This window comes from Sinocyclocheilus anshuiensis, unplaced genomic scaffold (assembly GCF_001515605.1).
Source record: "Sinocyclocheilus anshuiensis isolate Anshui unplaced genomic scaffold, SAMN03320099.WGS_v1.1 scaffold1514, whole genome shotgun sequence".
NCBI classification, from domain to species: Eukaryota; Metazoa; Chordata; class Actinopteri; order Cypriniformes; family Cyprinidae; genus Sinocyclocheilus; species Sinocyclocheilus anshuiensis.
In genome coordinates this window covers 284,893-299,360 of record NW_015546148.1, presented here as the reverse complement: position 1 = coordinate 299,360, position 14,468 = coordinate 284,893, and the positions used below count along the sequence as shown (strand labels likewise).

The following is a 14,468-nucleotide window of genomic DNA, read 5'->3' as shown; positions in this document are numbered from 1 at the left end:
CACACACACTCTCACACACACACCTTAACGCTGCGCAGCCCCTTCTGGAAGAGCGACAGCATCTCAGAGAGCTTGTTGTCGGCGTGCACGTGATACACGGTCTGACTGCGCTCCTGCAGCAGCTCCATGATGCACTCGTTCTCGATCTGCTCGTGCATCTTGAACTCCTCAAACGTGGCGAGGAGCGACTGCAGAAACGAGCGGAAGTCCCTGTTGTTGGAGAAGTTGGTGTTGGACAGCTGTGGATGGAAACACACGAAACAAAGCAATGAAATATGACAGAATAATAATCCAGAACATCTCTCTCATCCGTGTCGTATAAAAGATGATCCAGTTACTGACTGGATGCAGGTTTGTACACAGACGAGATCAGAACCTTATAGATTCAGGCCTATAAATCAATCAGAGGGATTTTGGCCATTCTGAGGTTATGATATTGAGATTGTATGCATGACTCGGAAATTATTGTAAAATATTGCCGTTATACTGGCTATCGTCCTCTCTAGACCAGGGGTTTTCACACTGAGGTCTAGGGATGAAAATAAATGAATAATAAAAAGATCTAACTAACTAACCAACTAAATGAATAAATAGATTAAAATAAATAAAAAAAGATAATATAAAGTGAATAAAAAATTATAGAGAGAGCGAGAGAGTATTATATAAATTATTATATTATATTAAATATTTAAATATTATATTAAAATATAAAAACTTGATTAAAATAAACAATGCAAAATGCATAAAATCTAAATAACTAAAAAAATTAATTAAAATAATTGTAAAAAATGACTAAGCTAAATTTTAAAAAATTTAAATAAACAAAAACTTGAATAAAACAGAAAAATAAAAATAGATGAATTAAAAAAAAAATCTAACAAAAAATGATTAAGCTTAAAAATGACAACAATACATTTTAAAAATGATTCAAATTAATAAAAAACCATTGATAAAAAAAGATTAAAATAAACTAATGAAAATAGATAAATAATAAAAAATTTAATCTAACTGAACATAATTAAAATAAATAAAAACTTAATTAAAAAAAAAATAGATGATAAATTTCATCTAACTAAAACTAATGAAAATGCTTAAAATAAAATAAATAAAAAAGATAAATAATGAAAAATGAAAGTAGTAGTAGTAGTATATTTTTATTTAATGCCATCTTAGGCTATTTTCAAGGCAAAAACAATTAAAAAAATACATGTAAAACAAATACAATAAAAACCAGCAAACAAACAAACACACTTTATATTACACAATATTTTCTATGAAAAATATAATCTAGCTAACTAAATAAAAAAATGATAAAAAGTCAAATAAAAATGATAAAAAATGAATAAATAGAAAAATCTGATTAAAACAAACAAATGGAAATAACTAAATAAAATCTAAATACACAAAAATACTAAAATAATGTTTTTTAAAAATGTTAAAAACTTGACTCAAATATATTAAAAAATTATTAAAATCAACAAATTAAATTAAATAAATAAATAAAAATGTAATACATAGTACACAACAGTAGAGTACTCTAGTAAATTGAAAAAAAAAAGTAATATATTACAAACTAAATATTTTCCAAATAATATTTCACACATGAAAACATCTAGCTGCCTTTGTAGGATGACGGTCCCTCACTCGAGGATGATCATATTTATGGGTCTGTAGCATCTAAACGATTGAAAACCTCTGGTCTAGATAACAGCGAGCGTTAGAAACTCCTATCAGAGGAGCATTAGTGTTATATTACGCTGAATGTGTGTCATATGTCTCAAGAGTTCAGACGCTGTCGACCCTGCAGCTGAGATACGAGAGAGAGAGTGTGTGTGTGTGAGTGTGTGTGCATGCACTAAACACAACAAACCTACTGACACAGTAAACACACACACACTCACTCGCGCCATCTTACATAATCAGGCTGTGTGATGTCCCGTGCAGGTTTTAAAGCTACACACTAGTGCTGGGCGGTATACCAGTTCATACCGAATACTGGTGAATGATATTCCAATGAGCCGCTTTGTGACATCACAAAACCCGGAAAACAAACGCTGTAGTCCAAACGAGCCGTTCGTTGTAGTTCTTGAAAAGGGAATTTTAAAAAACAAAATATCTCCCTTTGTTGTGGACTTTGAGATTTCTAACTTTCTAGATCTTTTTAATGTCCAAACATACACACTACACACTGACTAAAATTAAAAAAGTGAAAAAGCATAATAGGACCCCTTTAAAGCTACACACCCACTAAAATGCATTGAAACCATCAGAATCTCCATGCAAAACTCGTTTAGAGTAACTGACATAATCAGACTGAATCAGACGTTTATCTTAAACCAGGTCACTGCATGACACTTTTATTCAGTTTAATATCGTATATATTAATCTGCAATGCATAAAGTGCATTTAAAGTGCTTCAGTCTAGAAATGAACTGATTGTAGATCAGACACTTGAATGTGGCGTGATTCACATCTGTGTTACATATTAATACACAGATTACACGGCATATGAGGCGGTTAGAGCTTCATACTGTGCTAGCAAATCAATAAATAGAATAACGGTTTTCAATATATTACAATATGCAATATTATCAGACACTGCGTATTTATTTCCATATGTCACGTGGGTTAGGAGGAGTTTGAGTGTTTATATTATTATGAGTCAATACAAACGACGTGTTTTTAAAGATCCGAGATCAGAAATTCACAATAAATGCAACCGTATGCAAGTTACGATTATGTTTATATCGCATTTAATAACGTGTTTTGTACAGATCTGGGATCAGACATTCTTGTTAAACTCTCATAGCCTCTGTCTAAGGATACGAATGGGATAAAATGTGAATAATACATAAAAATAAAGATTAAATAAAGCGTTTGTGCTGATGTGAGATCAGACGTTCACATTAAACTCTGTGTATTAGCCGTCAAGCTAACAATTAGCGCTCCTCAAAACACACCATTAAACGACTTTAAAAACTCCCTCAGTTGGTAAAATAAGACGTAAAACGTGTCAGACACTAACCTTCTCGCTGTAGAGCCCCACCAGCTGCTTCATGCGCCAGTGAGGCCCGGTAAAAACATCCACCTCGTCGGGAAACGGAGCCATCGCGCCTCCATCAGCTCCCCCCGCGGACTGAGCGCGAGAGGCCAGATCCTCCGGTAAAATCCCTCCTCGCAGACGAACAACAAAACAAAGTAATAAATAAATATAAAATAAATTAAATAAAATCCCACCACACGGAAGACTGCAACAACAGCATAAACGAAATATCAATATATATGTAATATTAAAAATAAACATCCTCCTCTGACTCTCTGAGAAATTAGTGCTGTCAAACGATTAATCGCGATTAATCGCATCCAAAATAAACGGTTTTGTTTACATAATATGCATTACTTTTAAAAGTAACTTTCCCCAACACTGAATATATGTGTGTGTTGTGTATATTTATTATGTAAATACACACACATACAGTATTTTGAAAATATTTACATGTATATATTTATAGTCATAGAATTAACATTATATATAAATATTTTTAATATATAAACATATTTTTCTTAAATATATACATGCATGTTATACATACATAATATACACAGATCACACACATATATAACGTAAACAAAAACTTTTATTTTGGATGCAATTAATCACGATTAATCGTTTTTTTTTTATATATATAAAATTTATTTTTTTATTTTTTAAATTTAACTTTTACATTTTTTTTAAGTTTTAGTAATTCTTGTTTGTTTTTGTCATTTTTAGTAGTTTTCCTTTATGTGTGTGTGTTTATAGTTTATTCATTTTTATTTTAGTTTTTAGTTATTTTAGTACAAGACGTTAAACTACATGAAAATGAGAAATGATGCCTCGAAATAAAGCTTTTTTATTTAGGGTTTTAGTTGTCGTTTTAGTGAACTATAACAACCCTGAAACGTATTAGAACAGTGATACAATGTAAACATAACCCTCCACAACACACAAACAATATGCATTAACAAAAACAAAACAAAAACACAGAAATAATATTTAAAAAATCATTATACAGTAAGAAAAATCCTTATGGCTACCTGTGCCATAATATATTTATTAATAAATTGTTACAATGCAAAGCATTGTTTTTGTTGTTATTATTATTTAAAAATGGCATGCATTAACAATTTTAAATTGCATTATCAACAAATGAACACTGAATGAAATTGAATGTTTCTACACAAAACAGGAACATCATAAAAAACACATTTCAGCGACAGCCGGCGAAATATTGACGCATGTATCTCTGGTATCTATTGGGTTTAATGTGATAAGCGAAGGCGAATTCAACAGACCAAAAGCACTTGGCAACCCGAATAACGCCATTACGTCCACGTGTGTAGTGACGTGTTCAAGACGAACAAACGACATGTAAAAACGGTAAAAACACATGCATGCATGCCATTACATAACGCACAAATGCATACAAACATGTCATTAAATAACGGGTATATGCATATAGAACAATAGTTAAGACACATTAAATGTTACTTTTTTCTTTTAATTTCCATTATTACAGTATAAACCGACTGTAAATGTAGCACAGTGTATTAAACTGAACGAGAAAATAGTAAAGAGAGAATTTTAGACTTTATTTACTGCAGCAAAATCATGATTATTCAGCTTTAAAGTAATAGACAAGGTGCAAGTAAAAAACAAACAAACACAAAGTTATATTAAACCTCTCACCTTACAAACATATGGTTATATTGCATGAATAAACGTGTATGGAATAAAATTTTATTTCAGATGCTCCAGAGATACCAAACATTAACTTCACCAAAAACCTGCCAGACGATGATCAGAGTACAAATATCGAATCAACAACCAAAAACAAATAAAGGAATGACAAGCCATTAAAACGTTTGCCTTCACACAACTCTAAAGTGTTTATGGACTCGATATGTGTGCTTTTAGTGTTTGAGCACTACAACCGTTCAGCTTTTTGAGTTTCGGTTTGCTTGTACACCTCTGAAAGAAGGTCTTCATTGCAGAAATTAGTCAGAAATAAAAGATAAATCAGCAAACTACATCTGATTTGTGTGTTCTCACTAATTACGATCTTAGTTCTGTGCATGTTGGCACCTCACCGAATCCCTCTGCTGCTATCAACACATTTATTAAACATTCTTATAGGAAATCCTGATATTTCAGTCCAGTCAGATTGAGGAAATAGTAGAAACGTCCTGCTGATTTCTTCATTTGAGCGCAGCAGTGTGTCCTCCAGACCAGAGGAGGCGCTGTCATGCTTTAGCTGTCGTCCTGCAGCATCTCCTCAATCTCACGGTCCCAGTTATCGTCGCGATTTTCTGGGTCGACGACCACCTCGTACTCCTGAAGCTCCTGCTGCAGCTCCTTCTCCCAGTCGGCCGTCTCTTCTATAAGAGAACGAATGGGGAAAACAAGAGAAATATTAAAGACTTTTTCTTGGAGAGCGGGATTTCGAAATAGAGAGGTCTTAAAGGTCAAATAATTTAAAATAAAATAATACAATACAATAAACATCTTCCTCTGGGGAAGAAAAAAAATCTTTAAAAGTCTCAGCAAAAAGAAAAATCATTATGGCATATACAAAATCGTAAAAAAAAGTGAAAAAAAACATTAAAAATTATTATGCAATAAGACAAATAATTACAAAGCAGTGTTACAATGCAAAACATTAATAGTATTAGTATTTAAAAAGTGGCATATATAAACATCCTTTCAGCATTAAAAAAATTTAAACATTTCAGCTATTTCTATTTTTTTAAATAAATAAAAAATTGTATTTGTTTAAATTAAAGTACTTCAATAACTAAAACTAAATAAACTAAAATTAAAAATTTTAATTTAATAAAAAATTATATAGACGTATAAAAAAACGAATAAAAATGACAAAAACAAAATATAATTTTTATAACGTTAACCTAAACAAAAATGAAAATAAAATCTAATTCAAAATATTAACAAACAATATAGCAGTATATCACAGGGCTCGAAACTGGACTGTTTTGGTCACATATGCTCCCGAAATGTAATCTGTGTGACCCCAAAATATATTTGGGAGCATTTGTGCGAGTGCAAATAATTGTTGTGGTGCGACCTGTCTTCATTTGGTTATATTAGCCGTCAATCACTCACTTTCACTGCATTGCAGAAGCCAGAGACACTGAGGACAGACTCAAAGAGAAGAAAATACTGCAGCTGGCAAAACAAGCTCATTGTTCACTATGCGTGAAATATAGAAATTTAATTGGGAGTGGGGTTTATATGAATGTATTTCTGAGGGGAACTGATTGTCTTGAGAAGTTTAAATGACATTTTCTAATCGAAACAAATCAGTGCAGCGCTGCTGTGTTTACAGCGGTAAGCAAGGAAACGCTATAATGCTGCTCCATAAGCGCCACCTGCTGTCAGAGAGTGAATTTGCATCTTATTCATTAACTAACTGCTTGATTTTTACCATGCATTTCTGCCATATGGACATCAACTTGAGATAGTCACCACTGATAAGCTACTACTAAATATAATGTAGAAACTTTAATTTTCTGTAAAGCTGCTTTGAAACGATTTGCATCGTGAAAAACGCTATACAAATATACTTGAATTGAATTCGGCCGCCCGCTGTTTTTGTTTCGTGCAGATGTTTTATGTAGCATGAATTCACAAAGCTAAAGTCAGAGCATTCTGTTTTTGCTTCAGATTTTGAAATAATACATTCTAATGTACTTCTGAAACCGCTCATGTATGCAGCATCTTTGTTTGGATCAGGATTAAGATGCTGTGGTTGTCTCGGACTGTCCAGCTTTTAATGTATGTAGAAAACTCTTTTATGCAGTGAACTCACTTAAAGAGTTATTTAGTATAATTTTGCAAGGAAATATTTTAGAATTTTTAGCATATGTTAATGTGTGTTTGTTTGTTTGCTGGTTTTTATTGTATTTGTTTTACTTGTATTTTTTGAAGATGCTGACATGGAGTTAAATAAAAATATACTACTACTACGGTGGTTGTCTCTAATTTTAAATGACATCTTATTAATGTACTCAGATTTTAACTTTTCTTGTCTCTTGCTTAAAAAAAAAGAAAGAAAATCAATATTTTAAAGATTGGCTATCAGAATCAGCTTACTCGCTTCTAAAACATCAGCAATCAGAACTGGCCATGAAACATTAATGCATTACTAACAAGAAACAAAGAATTAAGGATCAGGTTCAATTGTTGAAGCTTTTAATCATCAGGATGTTCCTCTCAACTGGCAGCTGCGATGCTCCTTAATATTCAGTGGGTGCTCCTACATTTTTGTTGGTGCTCGGCTCCTAACTTCTTGAAGCATCAGTGCTACAAGTAAAAAAGCTCATTTCGAGCCCTGTATCAATGATACTAGAATAGCGTGGGGGAAACAACCAAAATATTTAAGGCTTTTTCTTAGGAAGCAGGATTTTGAAATAGAGAAGTCTTAATAAAATAAAATGAAATGAAATTAAAAAAAATAATAATAATAAAATAAAACAAGTAAAATATACCCCCTCCCCTGGGGGGAAAAAAACACCAAAAAGTCTCTGCAAAAAAGAAAATAAATCATTATTCAAAAAAAAAAAAAATCATACAGCCATATACAAAAAAAAAAAGTAAAACAACACACTGCTCTGAGAAAAACAAAACATTATTAAAAATTCTCCTCAAAAAAAGAAAGAAAAAATCAGTATGCAAAAAGAAGAATCATTACAATGCAAAACATTACTATTATAGCATTATCACCCTGGTATTATTTAAAAAGTGGTACACAGAATGAAAAAAAAAAAAAATCAAACTTAAAAACCATATAAATATTTTTAACAGTTAATAAAAAAGACAAAAATTCAATTACATTTATATTTTAAATTGAAAAAACAGAAAATAGCATAGGTCGTAATTTAGATTTGGAAAAAATGTAGTTTTACAAATGCTAGAAATGTGGCTTTTAAAGGAAAGATTGCTATTAAATAGCACACCTAGGTTCCTAACTGATGACGAAGAATCAACAGAGCAGCCATCAAGTGTTGGACAGTGTTCTAGGTTATTACATGCGGAGGTTTTAGGTCCGATAATTAACCCCTCTGTTTTTTCAGAATTTAGCAGAAAGAAATTACTCGTCATCCACTTTTTTATATCGACTATGCATGCCGTTAGTTTTTCAAATTGGCATGTTTCGCCGGGCCGCGAAGAAATATAGAGCTGAGTATCATCAGCATAACAGTGAAAGCTAACACCGTGTTTCCTGATGATATCTCCCAAGGGTAACATGTAAAGCGTGAAGAGTAACGGCCCTAGTACTGAGCCTTGAGGTACTCCATACTGCACTTGTGATCGATATGATACCTCTTCATTCACTGCTACGAATTGATGGCGGTCAGATAAGTACAATCTAAACCATGCTAATGCACTTCCATTAATGCCAACAAAGTTTTCTAGTCTATTTAAAAGAATGTTGTGGTCAATAGTGTTGAACGCAGCGCTAAGATCCAATAGCACTAATAGAGAGATACAACCACGATCAGATGATAAGAGCAGGCCATTTGGAATACTGAACTGTTTTTCTTGGACAGCAGGATTTTGAACCAGGTGCATGTTAAAGCTACAGCAGGCTGTATAACAGTGGTCAAACTCACCATCTTTCTTATCCAGCACCAGCTGCTCCATCTCTTTCCTCAGATCCTCCTGGTTTATGTCGCAGGCGTCGAACGCGTCGCTCACGAACTCAGACACGCCGGGGCTGGTGGAGATGTCCTCCTCCTCCTGCTAGCACAGAGAACAGAGGCGCTTAGGTTTTATTTTTATATTATTTAGTTGTTGCAGATGCTCTACATACAGGCTTCTAGTCAATGGCTAATTTGCAGCCCCAGTCCCTGGTTAGGCTTTTAAAACACAATTAAAAAATACATAAAGAAAGTAACAAGTACAGCAAACGTAACAAAAATCCAAGAACCATCAATGCTCACAAACCTGTTTTTGTTTGAACCATTTTTTTTATATTTCTCAGAAAGATGTTCCAACTCTGAACATGTTCCAGAAAACTGTTCCAGAGCAGTGTCCCTTTAACCTTTAACTCGTTTTTCTCTTAGGCACTATACAGCTCTGTGTAGTTGCACCTCTTGTAGTGATCCCTCTACTATTCTGTTTTACTATTAATTGACACATAATATCTGGAGCAAGCTTATACCGACACATTTAAAAACCATTTTAATAAGAAACAGATTCATAAACTTGTCAAAACTAAGCAAACTGTATTTTTGTAAATTGTTACAATGATGCCATCTAATTGATTTCTTGTCTAAAATGTTTAAGGTTTGATTATATAGGGATCTAACAGGTTTAATAGTCAATTGAGAGACCTGACTCCAAACAATCACACAATAAGACATATGTGAGAAGACCGTTGCATGCATATATAACTTAGCTGCTCTAAGTGATAGATACGGTCTAATCGTATAAAAGCAATTCAGGTTTGTTGTGATGGTTTTACAAAGCCTCTATACATGCACATCGAATTTTAATTGAGAATCCAAAATAACACCTAAAAATTTAAAATCAATAGCTGTTTCTATTGCCTTATGGTCAATCATAATTGTAACTTCTGACTGAGAAACACATTGAAACAGTTTCTGAAAAATTCAAAGTCAAGCAAAAGGTCAAGACGCTACCTCGTTGCTCTTGGCTTTAGCGTTGATGGCTACAGGCGGTGTTTTTGGTCTGATGTTCTCTGTGAGCAGGAAAATACATGTTTATTTCCTTTTCCGAGAGTCTAAACAATGACTTTACTATTTATGACGAGTGTCAAAATCTGTCCACAGCCTTATGAATGGATATCCAACAATTCATGATTTGAAATGAGTAAATATTGTGTAGATTTCAAATAAACTGCTATAGCTTTTTGTGTAAATTTCATTTCACAATTATATTGTATCAATGTTATGAGATTCTGTTATAGTTATTATTAATATTAAAATACATTTAATTCGTTTTTATGTTTACATTATCTTTACATTTTTAGTAATTTTGTTGTTTCTTGTCATTTTTAATAGCTTTTTTATAAGTCTACATAGTTTTTTTATTTAATTTTAGTTATTTTTTAAAGTTAATTCATTTTGTTGCAGGGTTATTATTGCTAACTAAAACTAAACCATAAAAAAAAAAAATTAATGACTTTCAAAAAAATTAATGTAAAAAACCTTAAAACTTATTTTATTTTTATTTTATTTATTGCCAAGACAATATTTCTCATTTTCTTTTAGTATTAAGTAGTAAAATAACTAAAAAGTAATAAACCAAAACGTTAAAAAATTAATTTAAAAAAATTGACAAAAACCAACACAACAAAATTAATAAAACATTAGCTAAAATTAGATTGAAAACAGCAAATATTAAAATAACATCTATTTCTAAATATTAAAAAAATCAATATTAGTAATACTGATTATACTAAAACAACAGTATTTTTTGTATTTTAGTTTTTTTTTTTTTAAATGTCTACATAGTTTAAATTCATTAATATTTCAGTTTTAGTTTATTTTAGTATATTAAGCTTCATTAAATGAAAATGAGAGTATTTAAAGTAAGTTCAAGTTTATTTTACATTTTATTTTATTTCAGTGAATGTTTACAGTAAAGTAATAAAAATGTTTTTTAGTGCTTTTAATTATCTATAATAACCCTGAATTGTGAAGTATTATGTTTTTACAGGAATTCTATCAGCCTTCTCTAAACTCTTCCTGCAGTGAGTGTATAAACACCTGAGATGTTCTCGTTCAGCGGCGGCGCTGCGTTCTTCTCCTCTTCTCTCTTTTCGGCTGCCTGTTGTTGAGCCGCGAGAGCCGTGAGCTGAGCCGACTGCTTGATCAGAGCAATGCCATGATCCACTGTTTGAGCTGCAGGAACACTTCAAAATGCTTGATTTGCACTTCAGATGTGAGCACAGATGCTCTCATACACTGACCGAGAGACACAACACAACACTGACGGTCAGTTATCAATGATGCTGAGAGGAATTAAGCAGACAAACATACACACACTCACTCACTCACAAAGACACTCACAGAGACAGACAGACAGCTGTTTGCTCGGTTGATGTAATCCATCTAATGGCTGCTGTGAATTGTGTGTTTGATGACAGATCGAGCAAATAAACCAGCATGTGAGAGCTGCCAGATACTCTGATTGAGCCACTCAAACACACACACACACACAAACGCACGCACACACACTCAGACTCGTCTGCTCTCACAGTCCAGGCATGAATAAACAGGGCATTAACGGAGCCGACTCTCACTGTTTGGGGACGAGGTCAAAGCGCATCCTGTTGAGCAGCTCGTCTTCCTGCAGCATCACCAGAGCCACGGCGTACATCTGCTCAAAGTCGAACTGGAACTGCACTCCGGCCGGAGGGTCGCGCAGGAAGTTCCTCTTGTCCTGAATGACAAAAAAATACCGACAAAAAAATCAGTCATGCAGTTTTGGTTTAAACTTTAAAGTGATCTGAGGGTAGGGCTGCAACAACTAATCGATTATTATCGCTAATGAAAATAATCAACAACGATTCTCATTATCCATTAGTCGGGTCTGCTCACAGTGCACTATTAATTCAATTACAGCACTGAATTACGCATTTCTAAGGAGAAAATGCATCTAAAAACAGTGGAGGAAACAGAATGAGATGCTGCAGGAGAAGTGCGTGAAGCAAGCTGCCCAAAACATGAGAATCTTTATTTTCAGCTTTAAACTAACGTAATGCATTAGTGTAATGTCTTGCCCTGTCAGACGCTTTGACAGATGCGTGTGCGTCCTCCTCAGCGCAAAAACCTTCCGTTTACGGTCACATCCATAGAGATTTAAACTATATTCACTATATACAGTGCTTGACACATTTATGCAAGGTTTTTAACTAATTATGCACGGTTTGTGCCACTGCTGCTCTAAACTAACAGTACTGGTGATTACCAAAATCATTTTCTAGCTTTCTGTATTAGTTAGTCTTCCGATTTGTGTAAGCTCTGTAGTAACAGTAGTAGGCTATTTCTAATGCTATAATATGATTATTGCTGTTGTCTATGAAAGAAAGGCAGAAAAAATAGTCAAGCACTTTATAGTGTTTTTCCAGATGCCCAATTACAGTCAGAAAGTACTTAAACAATGCCAGCAAGCATGCAAGCTGTTATGAAAGATTTTTGTTATTATGTGAATAAATACTATTTGTTTCAGTTTGTTATTTGCCCAATAAATGACTATAACATTTTTAGATTTAAACCGTTTTTTGACAGATTCCTAAAATAATTGTGTTTTCTCTTTATTATGACGGGTGGTCTAATAAATGAAGCACTGTATGTTTTCATAGTGTACTAATCATTTAAATATGGAGTAAAGCTCACAGCAGATAAAGCGAGTATCTGCTGCTGAATGGTTTCCTCCTCGTTGTATCCGACCCAGGGCGGCACCGCAGCGTCTGTGGACAAAAGATTGAGAAAATACATAAATGCATAAAAAGATTTTGCTTTAACATAGCTGTACAAAGTCACAGATGCATGCATTTATGTCCATACCTGTTTTCCTTGCATTTTTCTCCTGGACAAATTTTTCTTGCTCCTTCTGAAAATCTCCCAAAATGGTCTGAAAGAGAATCGAGTCAGAGATGCAACAAGCTCATATTTATTGGTCTGAATCAGGGTTATTATCCTTAACTGGAACTAATACATAAATAAATAAATCATTGAAATAATATAAACTTTAACTGAAATGTGTGTTGTCTAATCTAGCTGCTAAGGCAGTAATGAAGTTGTAGTGCTAAAATAACTAGAAGTAATTCATAAAAATATTAAATATGGACATCTAAAAACAAACAGTCACAAAATTACTACAATTTTAACTAACATTAATGTAAAATCTAAATCTGTATTACTAAAACTAACAAATTAAAATAAAAGCATAAAAATAAAAAAGCGAATAAACTTTAAATAAACTTATACAACTTATAAATAAACTAAAAAAATGGAAAAACGCACAACAAAAATCACACTAAAATTAAAAAAGAACATATAAAAATAAAAAGTAATTTAAAAATATTAATAAAAGTATATAGACATAGTGACAAAAAAAAAAACACACACAACAAAATTACTAAAACTTACAAAATATTAACAAAAATATATAAAAGTAAATCAATGATACTAAAATAACACTGGCCAGGATTTAGCCCTTAATTTTAAAATCAAAGTACAATGCTCTTCATCCAGACAGTGACTAACATAAACTTCATCAATGATAAACATTTTACATTTTTAAATTCAAGTTCATTTTATTACATTTAAAAATGTTAAAATAAAATAAAAAATTACAATTAAAAAATTGAAGTATTTTTTTTTTGTATTAATGGCAATGACACAAGATTAATAGTCACTCTTAAATTTAACATGAAAAATCTAAGGTTTAGTTATAAGTTGTATAATAAAGTTATACTTTTTTTTTTTTTTTTTTTAAATCACACAAAAATTATACAGTTCATCATACCGTTTTTTTTTATTACATTTCTAAGAACATGCCTTTAGTATTTCAAACAAAACTGTTCTATTTCACCATCTTGGGCAATGCATTAGTCCTGAAAATAAACTCATCTCGCTGCGATGTACCTTGACGATGATGCCGTCAATGTTGCTCTCCTCCACCGTTTTCTTGATAGTTTGAGCCGTCTCCGCCACAGACTCAGAGATCTTCTTACTGGCGCTACTTGCAAAGTTCAGAATGAAGCCTGACAGAGAAGCGAGTATAAAAAACACATTCAACTCTGCATAAAACACACACACAGGACAAGACGGTCGATTGCATTTCTTCTAGCAAACATCAGACTCAGAACCAAACTCATGTTTACAATTCCTGAAAATAAAAAGCCCTCATGCGTGCACACACACACACACACACACACAGTCATCTCCGCATGTGTACACTTTTAGTTCATCTTAGACACACCAGAAGGGGAAAAAAAACAACATCCCCTTAATTGTCTGGCAGAGATGGTTTTGTTTGCCTCATGCTTCAACTAGAGCTAAACCACACAAAGGGGAAGAAAAGAAAACGGCACTGACGTCCTATCGGTATTGAGTCACAATGTATTTCCACCTTAGACGCACACTGGAGGTTTTCTGACTGGCAGCTGTAAGCTGGCGTTCACATTCAGGATGTGAGCTTGTGCAAATACTGAGCTTGTGCTGCCGTGTAATGACACACACACACACTCACACACACACACACACACACTCTCACACAAACACACACACACTCTCACACAAACACACACACACAAACACACTCTCACACAAACACAAACACACACTCACACAAACACAAACACACTCACACACACACAAACACACACACTCTCTCACACACACACACACACACACACACACACACACACACACAC

The 14,468-nt window shown here is 33.1% G+C and overlaps 2 protein-coding genes across 2 annotated transcripts in view; both read right to left on the bottom strand.

Annotated features, from left to right (window-relative positions):
- Positions 1-3,151, bottom strand: part of fbxl5 (F-box and leucine-rich repeat protein 5) — a 28,782-nt gene extending 25,631 nt beyond the window's left edge. Inside the window, exons 1-2 of the mRNA XM_016503217.1 lie at positions 3,026-3,151; positions 24-239 (exon numbers count right to left, since the gene is read on the bottom strand). Coding sequence (XP_016358703.1) covers positions 24-239; positions 3,026-3,109 — 300 coding nt within the window. The 5' untranslated portion in view covers positions 3,110-3,151. The remainder of the gene's footprint in view (positions 1-23; positions 240-3,025) is intronic.
- Positions 3,152-4,239: 1,088 nt separating this feature from the next.
- Positions 4,240-14,468, bottom strand: part of syap1 (synapse associated protein 1) — an 11,699-nt gene continuing 1,470 nt past the window's right edge. The window contains exons 2-9 of the mRNA XM_016503216.1: positions 13,678-13,796; positions 12,595-12,661; positions 12,424-12,497; positions 11,328-11,467; positions 10,792-10,937; positions 9,703-9,761; positions 8,671-8,800; positions 4,240-5,418 (exon numbers count right to left, since the gene is read on the bottom strand). Coding sequence (XP_016358702.1) covers positions 5,291-5,418; positions 8,671-8,800; positions 9,703-9,761; positions 10,792-10,937; positions 11,328-11,467; positions 12,424-12,497; positions 12,595-12,661; positions 13,678-13,796 — 863 coding nt within the window. The 3' untranslated portion in view covers positions 4,240-5,290. The remainder of the gene's footprint in view (positions 5,419-8,670; positions 8,801-9,702; positions 9,762-10,791; positions 10,938-11,327; positions 11,468-12,423; positions 12,498-12,594; positions 12,662-13,677; positions 13,797-14,468) is intronic.